Source organism: Brachypodium distachyon, chromosome 5, assembly GCF_000005505.3.
Source record: "Brachypodium distachyon strain Bd21 chromosome 5, Brachypodium_distachyon_v3.0, whole genome shotgun sequence".
NCBI lineage: Eukaryota > Viridiplantae > Streptophyta > Magnoliopsida > Poales > Poaceae > Brachypodium > Brachypodium distachyon.
In genome coordinates, this window is record NC_016135.3 from 2,652,951 (window position 1) to 2,666,295 (window position 13,345).

The window sequence follows — 13,345 nt, forward strand, 5'->3', positions numbered from 1 at the left end:
GGTGTGTAATATCTTTATGCCACACATTATTGTAGGTTTTTGTGGACTTTTAGACACATTCTACACACGCTTCCATGGTTTGGTCTTTGATAGGAGTTTTGGATGGTTTCCACCACTTAATCACCATTTATATGCTTGATAATTTTCTTAACAATATTTAAACAACTTATTATAATTATAAGAAATAGATTTTTCTTTTGCATTATGTTGTAGTAAAATAAAACCCTTATATGGGCCGGACCGTAAATCTTACGTGGCGGCGACTAAGTCAACATTTCCTAGCGTGAGTCAAGATGTCCACGTGGCGTAGCCAATCCTACATGGCAAAGGAAGACGAGTTAACAAGTCAAACCTCTCATGCCATGATCAAAGGGTGGAATGAGCTAGAGTATAGGACAAGAAAGGTGTGGTGATGAGGCTTTTGGTCCATGGTGGACCATGGACCAATCCTCACTTTCCCACACATGGTGCACACATGACCATTTTGTCCCCAATTTTCTCCCTCCCTCAAAGGTAGCCATGGTCTTTTGTCATATACCCCTAAGCTATAAATAACCCCCCATGGGGGCATGTATCATTCACTCTCAAATTAAATAAACTTAAGGGGAGAGGGCTAGAGTGCTCACTCTATGGTTCACTCTCGAGCTCCGCTTTCGACTAAAAGTCGACCGGCCTCGAGGAAGCCTTCTAGGGGACTCTAGTTTTGAGGCTCCGAGCTAACCTTGGTTTGCACGGGGTCGAAGGAGAAGGGGTTGGGTTAGAGTTCCGAGGGTATCCTAACCTCGATACTTGGAAAGACGAGTTCGGTCCAAGTACGAGACGGCCCGGCCGAATCTCTTGCTAAATGTGTCTTGGGAAGATCCGCTCGGTCCAAGCACTTGGCTAACAACCCCCTCGAAGCCTTTCCTAACATAGGATTAAGTCGTACCCGCAGGGTCGACTGAACCTATTCAAAAAATATCGACGTGTCAACTTGTCCAAGTGTACGGCGACCTTCGCTATAAGGCCGGTGTACACGCCCTACTTTTATACTCGAACTTGTGCCATCGAGCATTGGCACCCCTTACTCTAATTGTTGTCGAGAACAACAACAGTGGCACCGACCGTAGGAAACCCTCGCCGCAATTGAAGATTGAATGGCCCCGACGAAGGCTACTTCATTGGGCACCCAACTTGCCACAAAGTCTACACGGTTGCAAACAAAGAAAGCAAGCACCTCGGGGGCTCCCGAGGAAGAAGGAATCCTCACCAATCCAGACGTTGCCGCAAGCATGGTCGCCACGACGGAAGTCATGGTCGCACCTCCGCTCCCGGGCATCCCGGAAGGAACCGAGGTGCTCGAACCGTCGTAGGCAGTCCTTGACACTCACCGACGTGGTGGCAAGGATCGGCGAACTGTCTACGGTTGCCGCCCCCGCAGGGGATACGGAACTCGGCATGCCTCGCTCGATGGGCTTAGCACGACCTTCCCTACAACTTGGCATGCCTCGGAACCTACAAGAGGAAACAATGTGGTGTCAGGAGGATCCGCGCCAGAAAACCAAGGAGTTCCGGCTTACGACCCCTCCAACCCGGGTCTGCCTCCGCTGGCGCTCGCCGCGATTGCCCATGGAGCTCCTTGGTATCACCCTTATTGGGGGCTTCCGCCAAATGGTGCTCTCCAAGTCGCGCATGCTCAACACCAACCTCAAGCTGCGCCTCGCGGAGAACGAGACCCCATCGTGCATGGAAATGAGCAAGTGGCGGAGTCCGGAGGCCGTGCCGGCGGCGAAAGAAATTCCCGTCGACGCTCCGACCCCCCAAGAAAACGTCAAGATCATTCTCCAAGCGACCCTTCTAGCGACAAAAGCGACACCGACGAGGGAGGACCTCGCCGCCGAAGGAACCGGCCGACTTGTAACCCGCTCACACGGGAGATCCAAGACGCGCCTTTTCTGCCAAGGTTCAAGCCTCCTACAATACGGCCGTATGACGGGGAGTCAAATCCTCTTCAGTTACTAGATGTCTACTCCACCGCCATACAGGCTGCCGGGGGAGGTCCCGTAGATGTGCAACCTTTTTCCGCTCGCGCTCACTAGGATGTCGCAAACTTGGTTTTATAACCTGCGGAAGATACCCGTGCACTCGTGGGAGCGCCTCCAAGAGGTCTTCATTGCCAACTTTCAGGGAAACTTCAAAGAACCCGTGCAGGCTCACGAGCTATACGCCGTGAAACAAAAGCCGGGGGAATCACTCCGAAACTTCTTCGATCGCTTTGCGAAGGTACAAAGCCAAATCGCCAACCCACCGTGATCGACGCATGCATGCAAGGCCTTCTCCAAGAAGAAGTGAATCGGGCCCTAAGTCGCAATCCTCCAAAGACGACCGAGGAGCTCTATCGAATGTTGCAAAAATACGCCCGGAGCGAAGACGGGGACATTGCCAAAAAGGACGCGCCGCGCGCCGCTCCCGAAGGAAATCCCTCGTCCGACAAACCCCATGCGCCTGCTTCATCTTCCAAGAAGAAGAGGAGGTGGGGGAAAAAGGCCCCCGGCGACCAAGCCCGGAAGATCTTCGCCATCGAAGGACAAGCATCGTCCCAAAAGACTTGGCAATCCAAAAAGCCACCTCGCCCCGCCGAGGGCGGAACTGTAATATGCCTCATCCACAACTCGGCGAGCCACAGCACCGAGGAGTGCAACACTCTCATCGCGGCTCGCGAAGAGTTCCAAGAACGAATGCAAGACCGGCGCAAGGATGAGAATACAGCCAAGGCTCCACGCCTCGCCAAAGCAAGGAGTATGTTTGCAAAGTCAACGTCATGGGGACCTTCACCCCGACATCGCCACCAAAGTGGGCGAGCGAGCCAATTGCCTTCACGGAGGAAGATGCCAAGGGGATACGCTTCCCACACGACGACGCCCTCTTCGTGACGGTGATCGTCGCCAATTGTGAGATCAAGAAGATTCTTGTGGATGGCGGAAGCTCCGCCGACATCCTATATTTGAGCACATTGAAGAAGCTGATGGAACTGCAAGGGGGATACAAGAACGGCTCATTGCAGCCATCCCTTTATCCTCTCACCGGCTTCGTGCCAGGAAAGTCCATTCAGCCGCTCGGACAAATTGAGCTCCTCGCGACCTTCGGAGATGCCACGAATCATCGAACCGAGCTCGTGCGCTTCGACGTGGTCGATATGGAGGCCTCCTTTAACGCCATCCTCGGAAAGACGACGTTAAACCGTCTCCGCGCCGCCATCCACCACAACTTCTTGTGCATGAAGATCCCAGGCCCAAAGGGCATGATAACGGTCCGTGGCGAGCAATCTTCCAATAGCAAGACGCTCTACCGCCATGAGACCAAGTGCGCCGAGAAGGGAGAATCATCCAAGAGTATCAACATGCTTTCGAACGCGGGAGCATCCGAAACTGGCCACCCGGAGCGCTACATCCGTAAGCCCCTACCCGAAGGAGATCTCAAGGAGGTACGCGTCTTCCAAGATGACGCCACGCGCACGGTGAAGATCGGAGCCAACCTCCCAAGCGAACTCGAGGAAGAAGTCGTCGGCCTACTTCGAAAGAATTCCGATCTCTTCGCTTGGTCACCTTCCGACATGGGTGGAGTCCCACGCGACGTCGTGGAGCATCGCCTCGCTGTAAGGCCTGACCAAGCTCCCGTGAAGCAAAAGCTTCGAAAGCTCTCTAACGAGCGAAGCGAAGTCATCAAGCAAGAAATTGCCAAGCTCTTCGACGCCGGACTCATCCGAGAAGTTTGGCACCCCGAATGGTTAGCCAATCCGGTCTTGGTGAAGAAAGCCAATGGCAAGTGGCGAATGTGTGTCGACTTCACCGACTTGACCAACTAGTCGACTCCACGGCGGGATGCGAACTGTTGAGCTTCTTGGACGCCTATTCAGGACATCACCAAGTCCACATTGTAAGACCCCGGGACCGGAATTATACAATTTAGCCCAAATTGCTATCCTTTGCATAATTCAAGCCTCAGGTTCTTAACCTACGATAAACACATGAATACATACTCGCATTAATGTGCTCATCGCAGGATTTTGCAACATGAATATCATTACCAAACTCTACAGAAGAAAGTAATTACAAAGCTCATACAAGGAGCAGAATAACAAATATTACAAAGAGAGGACACATGTCCCAACATTACATCATTACATCAGCAGAAGTCGAATTATGCCCGAGTACAGACAAGAATACAGCATGGCCTGAAGAGGTTGGAAGCTGGAAGGAAACCCGCCACCAGTCTTAAAACCCTGATCTAGGTCTCCTGGCTAAACATCGAATCCAACGTCGTGCTCTACGAAGAAGCTAGCGGCTCACCTGCTCTGCTGGAACCTCTGAAGAAAACAACGTTGCAAAGCAACTGAGTACAAAGTACTCGCAAGACTTACGGGGAGATCTATACTAGTATGCAACATGTCTCAAAGGAGGGTAAAGTGGGGTTATGGAGCAACAGATATATCTGGAGAGACACTCTATTAACAACACTCTATTAACAACGACTAAGTAGAGGATGAGAAGCGTCTACTAAGTGAGGTGATTAACCTATTTACTAAACACCAAACAACACAATCCTCATATCACCCCCTCAACACTCTGTGAGGAAGCAATCCAAAGGAAACTCACACTTAAGCAGTTTTAAGCATATCCATGATTAAGACTAATTACTACTCAAGTTTTTGAGATTAAGTTGGTTAAGTTCTCTATGATCAAGTAATGACCAACCAAGTCGTTCATAACCGCGGACACGGCTTTCCGAAAGATTTATCCCTGCAGGGTGTGCCAATTTACCCGTACACGTTCGTCCAACCCTTATTGCCACTCGAGTAGGAACATACAAGAATATGTGTCGGCAGGATTGGGCGACACGACGTTTCCAAGCCCCACAACTAATCCAAGGAACCACCCAACTGAGTCTAATCCGAAACGAGAGCCCGGCCGAAGCGTCGTACGGACTCAAGAGTTGCGGGAACAGCTGGTAGTGGTTCAGTGTCCGCAGAATGACCACTCCAGACGTGTGCCGCAGTCCTATATGAATGCAAAGTCACCAACAAGTCTCCACGAATCTTTGTGTGCATGCAATGCAAATGCCAAATGGAATGCCCGAACTATGTGGCCCCTGGAAGAGTTATGAAACGAGTACTAAGCCAAGGGGGAACCCATATATTCTCCCACGAGCGATTAGCGCGAAGTTTCTTGGGTCGACGAAAACGAGAACTCAGTTCTTAAGTCGGCGCAAATGACTGCAATTTAAAATACAGAAAGTACCATATGGATGTAGTAATTGTGGAACCGCAGATAGAAGGACACTAGATTAGCTACTAAGCATGACATCTAATGACCAAGAACTAGGGCGACAAGCAAACATGTGACGTGGTAATAGGACAAGTAACAAGACAAATGTATTTTTGAGTAGAGCTGACTAAAAAACTATGCAATCCTAGAGGCATCGTGACCAGACTGAGAACGTAACTTAGTGCAAGAACGAGAGAGAAGCATTGGGTATAAACAACATGGTCAAGAAATGGCTGCTTGCCTGGAGTACTCAATTGCCCGGAATTGAGCAAGAATCCTGAAAGAAGAACACAAGCGTAGTCGTCATCGTAGGAACCGGAGACTAACGAGGAAGAAGCAAATACACCACATAAAAAGAAAGTATAAGCATACAAGATACACAAGTTAATTGATATGCGCAATCAAAGAATGATGCGTGGCATGGGAATGATGCATGTCATATTAAGAAATCCGAAAGTAAATCCGATATACGATTACCAAGTTAAATGGAGACCGAAAATAATACAGATAGCATCTAAACAACTCCATATACAAGGAATAGAGTTTAATTGATTAACTACACACAACAATGTGATAGTTGTATTAGCATGCATGACAATGACATGAATAGGTGCGATGCATGCTTTAAAACAAGAACGACACACCAAACAAACAACTCAGTCGGGGTTGCACACACCGGTGGCAACGACGTACCTGCAACTAGTGCTATCGATACAAACACGGGCATCTCATACAACACATGCAATTCATATATCGTGCAATCTACGGGTCTACGGCACAAAACTCCAAGGTTCTACCTTTGTTGCGTGCCACGGCGTAGTCGATGTAGTCGACGTCGTTGGAGTAGTCGTACGGTCGAGGTAGTCGTACACGTAGGCGTTCGCGGCACCTCGTACGTAATTGTCGCGGCGAAGTAGTCGTTCATGGGACCGGCTCGGAGGTTCGAGGCGATGTTGGTCTTTCGCGGGCGTCGACGAAGTGCAGCCCCAAGGCGGCTCGACGCGGAGCAGCGGCAACAAACAGCAGCACACAGACTGACAAGCAAGGCCCACACGTCAAGGTTTAACAATTTTCAGAAAAACAGAAAAAGACCAAAGAGGCACGGGCCTGCTTCCTGGGCTTGGAGATGGGCCTCGGCCTGGTCTTGGGCAAGCTGAGGAGGCGGTCGGGCTTGGGCGGCGCGGCTAGGGGCAGAAGGCGGCGCCGGGGCGAGATGCAGGCGCGGGCGGAGCAGAGGAGGAAAGGAGCCGCGCACGCGGGCAGCTCGGGAGAGAGGAGGGCGCGTGGAGCGGCGCGCGCGAGGGAGCTCGGAAGAGAGGAGGGCGCGGGGAGCGGCCGGAGGAGAGAGCGGCGCCGGGGAAGAGAGAGGCGGAGCGGGAGGAGGCGCGCGGGCGAGCGCGGGGCAGAGAGGCGGAGCAGGGGAGGCGGCGCGCGAGGCCAGGGAAGAGGCGGCGCAGGAGGAGGTAGGAGAAGGGGTGTGCGGGGCGGACGCGGTGGGGCGCGCCTGGGGCGGACGCGGGCGACGCGCGCGTCGGGCGCGGTGGAGGGCGGAGCAGAGGGCGGCGCGGACGAGGTGGAGGCGCGGGCAGGCAGAGCTCGGGCGGCGCGGGGAGCAAGGGCGGCGCGCGAGGAGAGAGAGCCAGGGGGAGCGGGAGTCCGCGTGGAGAGAGAGAGGGGGCGCGAGGAAGAGGGAGCTCGGGGGGCGCGCGGCGCAGAGGGCAGGCGGCGCCGGCGAGACGGAGAACGGCGCGGCGCACGTGACAGAGAGCAGAGGAGGGGGCGAGCGGGAGGAAGAAGAAGGGGAGAAGACGAGCGGCGGCGGCCAGGAAAGAAAGAAAAAGAAAAAAAAGAAGAGATTAGCTTTTATCGGCAAAAGCTAGGGTTTAGCTTAACAAGCTTTTGGGCTAACAAAAGGCTCACACAAAAATACGGTTTTCGCAATTTTGGACTTTGAAATTAGACAAGAGACAAGTGGCTAGGTCTAATTAAATCCGGATTTATTTTGTTAAACCAAATAAGGTTTTATAAAAAAATAATTTTAGGTTTTAGCAAACATAACAAAAGACAAACACACGACAACACAAAAGAAGTGACATTTTGCGCAAGCGAAAATATTTCATGCAACATGATGCTAATGACATGGCAAACCAATTATGATAACATGAGCATGACAACATGATGACAACAAATAAATTACAAACAAGTCCAAAAGGGCTTAAAAGGAAAAAGGGTTGGTCTCGGGCTGTTACACACATGGCCAAGGAAGACGAGGAAAAGACCAGTTTCATCACTCCCATTGGCACCTTCTGCCATCGCAGGATACCTTTTGGTTTGAGGAACGCCGGCGCAACTTTCCAACGCCTCGTCAGCCTCATCCTTAAAGAACAATTGAGGAGCCTAGCGGGAAGAACGGCGACCTTGGGACGATTCGTCACCCGGTCAAGCCTTTTTTCAAAAGCCTTGAGGAGCCTCGACAACTTTTAGTTGACCGACGAAGCTCAAAGGGCATTCGAAGAGCTCAAGACCTATTTTTCAACCCCTCCACTTCTCACGAGCCCAAAGCAGGGGGAACCTTTGCTCCTGTACCTTGCCGCGACACCGGTCGCCGTAAGTGCAGCACCCGTGATGGAAGAAGACGGGTCACAACGCCGGTATATTACGTGAGCGAAGCCTTGGGAGGAGCAAAGGGTAGATACACCCAGATCGAGAAGATCGTGTACGCCCTTCTCATGGCCTCTCGAAAGCTCCGTCATTATTTCATGTGCCACACCATCATGGTGCCAGCTACCTTTCCACTCAAGGAAGTGTTCGGCAACAAGGAGGCAACTGGAAGAATCGCCAAATGGGCAACGGAATTGGCACCTTTCTTGTTAGAACTCACGGCGAGAACGGTCATAAAATCCCAAGTCCTGGCTGACTTCTTGGCCGAGAGGCACACCCCACTAGTCCCGCCCAAAGAAATCACTTCCAAGACCGAGCCCCCCGAACCACATTGGATAATGAGGTTTGATGGCTCCAAGCGCCTCGACGGTGCGGGGGCTGGAGTCGTCCTCATCACCCCCGAAGGCATGATTTTGGAGTACGCCGCCGACCTCGACTTTAATGCCACCAACAACATGGCAGAATATGAGGCGCTCCTTCTCGGACTTTGATTGGCCAAGGCCATGGGAGTTCAATGCCTTGTCATCCTAGGAGACTCCCAATTGGTGATAAATCAAATGGACAAGTCATATCAATGCCTTGATGAAAGGATGAAAAAGTATATCGAAGAAGTTCGCAAGATGGAACGGTATTTTCTAGGCATGGAGGCGCGACGAATTCCACGAGCAGAAAATCACTTGGCCGATAGGTTAGCCTGAACAGGGGTTCCAAAGAACCGCTGCCACCGGTGCATTCTTCGAAGTAATTCGCGCCCCATCCATAAAGGAAGGAGCCGACGTCCTTGACGAAGCTTCAAAGACCAGCATAACTCCTGACCGAGGAGCCGAGCTCCTCCTGGAAATCCATTCAGAAATATGCGGCCACCATCTTGCGCCAAGAGCCACCACGGCAAAAGCCTTACGTCAGGGATTCTATTGGCCAACCATGGTGCAAGACGCAATCACCATATTACGGAAATGCAAAGCTTGCCAAAAAAATGGCTAAGTCAATCCGTGCGCCCGTGACTTCCCTGAAGAAATTCCCGATAACATGGCCATTTGCACGCTGGGGAATGGACCTTATCGGGCATTTCCCCGCATGCAACGGGGGCTGCAAGTACCTCGTGGTGACGATCGATTACTTCTCCAAATGGATAGAAGCACAGCCACTTGGCAAGATCACGTCACAGGCCATCCCACGAGAGCTAACCATGAACAACGGCAAACAGTTCGACTGTGTGAAATTCATCAAATTCTGTGAATGCCTTGAGATCAAGCTGCACTTCGCATCCGTAGCTTACCCCAAGAGCAACGGCGCATGCGAAAGGGCAAATGGACTAATCCTCCAAGGACTCCGCCGAAGGGTAGAGCACACGGTTAGCAAAGCAAGAGGAGCATGGGGATATGAACTCGCTAGCGTGCTTTGGGGCATACGCACCTCCGTAAGCCGTTCCACGGGCCGAACACCATGCTCTTTGGTGTATGGCGCCGAAGCAGTTCTTCCCGCCGAGGTCAAGTTCCGCTCACCTCGGGTCGAAAGGCTCCAAGAAGCCACTCCACTTGCCTTCATAAAAAATGAAGAGCATCACAAGACGGCCATCGATCTTGTTGAAGAAGCTCGTGACAAAGCCCTCATGAGGCACGCCGTTTACGAGCAAAGCGCCGCACGCTTCTACAACACAAGGGTGCGGGAACGAGCCTTCTCCCAAGGAGATCTCGTGCTGAAAAAGAACGTTGACCCAAAACTCCAGCGCAAACTCGACCCTAAATGGGAAGGACCATACCGCATCGCCGCAGTATTGGGAAATGGTGCATACCACCTCGAGAATATGGAAGGGCAAAACCTTGTCCATGCCTGGAACGGCGACAAACTCCGGCGTTTCTACGCCTAAGGAGGAACTTCAAGGCCAATCCTTTTCGCTCCCAAAAGGAGACTATTAGCGCCCAACCGACCGTTTCCCTATGAAACTTCGAGGGATCGTAAGCGCCAACGATGCCACGTCTACATAAGGCTTGTAAGTGCCCATCTGGCCATACCTTAAGACAAGGAAGCAAGGATCAATAAAGAAATTCCTTGAGAAAAAATTAAGAGTGACACGAGACACTCACACGACTCATCGTCGTAAGGAAAAGAGCCATTGCCCCTGTGCCGCTCACCGAGGAACGCGAAAAGGCCTCCGTTGGCCCCAGCATCCTCTAAAAATGTCTACGGACATAGGTCGCTACCGGTGACTCGTTCCATGGTGGATCCTAGTGTGCCTCGAGGCCATCCACCAAGTAGAACTAAGTCCCTCGAGGGCCGGAAGCTCCTTAAAACGCATTTAAGGGGAACCGTAAATAAGCGAGTTATGCATGAGTTTACTTACCTCGGAGAACCATGCTACCCGTATGCGAGACGTCGCGCACGGGCCTGCATGATATAACCGGGTTAAGGCTTCATAATAATTGTGGGAAAGCATAGCTTCCAGAAGTCCGAAGAGGGAAAATTCTGCATGAAATTTCCCGAACGGCAGGTCGAAATGTCCGGATCACTACCGGCATATCGATAGCGACCCTCACAAGGGTACTAGGACCCATGGCTCGTAACCATGGCCTAAGGCGCCGAAGCCAAGTTGTATCCCAATGGCGACAGCAATTGATAGCACAAAAGTGTAATCATCGTGAACGATCGCAAGCTGTATAAACTGAGGAAATATAGTACTTCACAAGAAGGAAATATAGTACTCCAAGAAACACATGTTGAGCCAAGTTAGCATTTTCGATAATGTCGACTACATGGTGAAACATGAGACATACATGCTGAGCTAAGTTAACATTTCCGATAATGTTGACTACATAGTGAAGCATGAAAGACAACAAAAAAGCTGCCTTACAACCTCTATGACCAAAAGCCTAAACATGCTAGTCATGAGGCTAAGTCGAGTGGGGATATGCAACATCGCACAAGTAAGCAGCTGAGGAACATCACCACCTCCAAGGGCGACGAGGCTCACGCCTCACCGTCATCCTCCCGAAGAGCGGGCTCTAGGCTACGCACGAAGCGTCGAGCCTGAGCGCGAAGAGGAGCACCCTGGTCCGCCATAAACTTCTTCGCCCCGTGAGACATCTCACCCTCGAGTCCGCTCATGCCGGCACCGCCGTCCAGGACTGCCGCGACCGCCGACGAAACAAGTCGAGCACCCGTACTCAGGAGGCACTTCTTCACGGTAGGTTCAATGAGCTCCACCTGGGAAGTAAGCACACCGCTCGCCTCATCCACCGTACAACACGGAGGAATATCCGGTTGAGAAACACTCCTCAAGAAAATCATCGTCTCTCGAATCTCGGTGGCCTGAGTAACTAAAAGCGAGACCACCTTGGGGCGATGATCTGGAGGAGGGCGAGCACGAGGAGCAAGCATCGGGCCATCCCCCGCTGCTGCCAACTCCACCTTGAGGGAAGCAGCCTCCGCTCGAGCGTGCTCCCTATCAAGGTTGGCCACCACCAAGTCCTCCTCAACTCGACGGGTCTGCGCGATCTTGTCCTTCTGGCGCTCCTCAGCAAGTCGAGCCCTGGTCTCCACGGCCGCAAGCTCCGCCGAAATGCGGGAAAGCTCAGCCTCCACGGCCTCGCCGCACCCTCTCCGAAGCCAACTCGCTCAAGGCAAGGGCAGACTTGGACATCTCCACGTCCAAACCAGCGGAAAGCGCCCCCACCTGAGTCTTGAGGCAGGAAGGGCACCCACGGCCTCGACCAAACCCCTCACCTACAAAGAAGATGAAGTTAGCACAAAGCAAACTCGAAGGACCAAGGGAGGCATGTCATGGATGCTCAGCCAGCTCCTGTGTCACGAGAGGGTCTCTCGCTCCATCCTCGGTCGTCGGAAATGCTCCGTCCCTCGCTTGAGTCGCTCAGGATGCTCGCGACCAATGGAGAACACCTAGACGGCCACACCACTGGCTCCGGTCGACAACTCCACCACTGAGTCGCTCCGAAGCCGAAGCCCCTTCTCGCGAGTGAAATCATCGACCTCGTGGCTTGAAGGAGGAAGAACTTGCTCAAGTCCCATCTTCCCCTTCATGTGCAGGTCCAAGGTCACTCTCAGGGGGGACCTCGACTCACCCACGACGGGATCCGCCGAATCTGCCGGGGCGTAGTCAAGAGAAGGAGAAGGAGTCAGGAGAGCTTTCCTCTTGTATCCACTCGACGGATGAGGTATCTTGGGGATAGACATGACAGGCACCGCCAGGCCCAACACCGTCGTTCCCGCCTTCACCTTCCCGCAAGAGTCCCGCAACTTGGACCCCACCGCCAACATCGACGGTGTCACCAAGCGGGAGTAGCGATCGCCCACTCGGAGAAGGCGACCAAGCTTCGGGTCCTGTCGCATCAGCACCATCTTCCCGAAGCACTTCGCGATGATGTTGTGGCATCCCCATCGTTGATCTTGGTCTCATAGTCGCAATGCTCCGGCCCGCCATACGGACCTATCAGCTGCATGGCCCACAATGCCGCCCTCTCCTCGGAAAAAGTCGCTGAAAAAAGACAAGCCAAAATTGTTAAGTACATCCGCAAGGGAAAAACAATCGAAGCGCGAAGGGAAGAGGAGTGGCACTCACGTGCAGTGACAAGCTGTGGAGGACGGAAAGATCGAGGGATCCCAATCTCGGACCTCAGACAACTCCTCATCATAAAGCGCCCCGCCATCACCATCTCCTCCATGAGGTCACGAAAGCTCCTCTCGGCGGACACCTCCTTGATCTTGGCCACCTTCCAAAGGTTGGCCGACCGAGGCTCGCCGGGGTGAGGCACCTCCCTGAGGCCTCCTGCCCCAGAGTGTCGAGGAAGATCACCCGTGTGCCGAAGACGGGTCCTCGAGGCCTGAAGGAGAAACCACTGGGACTCCCACTTGACAAACAACTTCTCCGTGCTCTTCCCCGGCATGACCAGGAAGTCGTCCCCAAATCCGGAACGAAGCCTCAGGTTCATCGAACCAAAGGCTCTCAGAGCGAAGCTGTCCAGAGTGAGCAACTCCCTCACCTCCACGGTGAAGTAGAATAGTAGAAGCTTCATCGAGGGCTCCTCGTGAAGCGTCGTCTCACACAGCCACCTGAAGACGTTCAACCTCACGATCATCGACGGGTGAAGCTAGGCCAACTCGATGCCATATGTCTCTAGGAACTCCAGCAAGAAGGGGTGAACGGGCATACACAGGCCTGCGTGAAACCAAGCCGAGAATGCCATGATGCATCCCGGACGCCACCGCTGGTCGAGCCTAACCTCCTCGCTATCAGGCAGGATACTGCCCCCCTTGGGGAAGTATCCCGCCTCCTCCAGCTAGGCGAGATCCTCGGGGCTCATCGAAGAAGGAAGAAGGTGGTCATGTGCCCAACCTCCGCCGTCCACCGGCGCCGTCGGAACCGA

The 13,345-nt window shown here is 52.9% G+C and overlaps 1 protein-coding gene across 1 annotated transcript; it reads right to left on the reverse strand.

Moving 5' to 3' along the window:
* Positions 1-4,123: 4,123 nt before the first annotated feature.
* LOC112269291 (vegetative cell wall protein gp1-like) lies at positions 4,124-13,057 on the reverse strand. The gene is made up of 5 exons (XM_024455725.1): positions 12,816-13,057; positions 12,405-12,456; positions 6,411-7,163; positions 6,101-6,337; positions 4,124-4,345 (listed from the first exon to the last, which is right to left on the reverse strand). Exons 1-5 carry the CDS (start codon positions 13,055-13,057, stop codon positions 4,325-4,327), a joined length of 1,305 nt encoding a protein of 434 aa, XP_024311493.1. The 3' UTR covers positions 4,124-4,324.
* Between the last annotated feature and the right edge of the window lie 288 nt (positions 13,058-13,345).

Bases quoted from the DNA above. Each gene is read 5' to 3' on its own strand.
- LOC112269291 (XM_024455725.1), bottom strand. From the start codon at position 13,057: ATGATCGTGAGGTTGAACGTCTTCAGGTGGCTGTGTGAGACGACGCTT. The intron at 7,164-12,404 runs GTATGGCGGGCC...TGCCGATAAAAG, and splicing joins GCCATGCAGCTGATAGGTCC to CTAATCTCTTCTTTTTTTTC. The intron at 4,346-6,100 runs GTAGAACCTTGG...TGTTTTCTTCAG, and splicing joins CGCCGTGGCACGCAACAAAG to AGGTTCCAGCAGAGCAGGTG.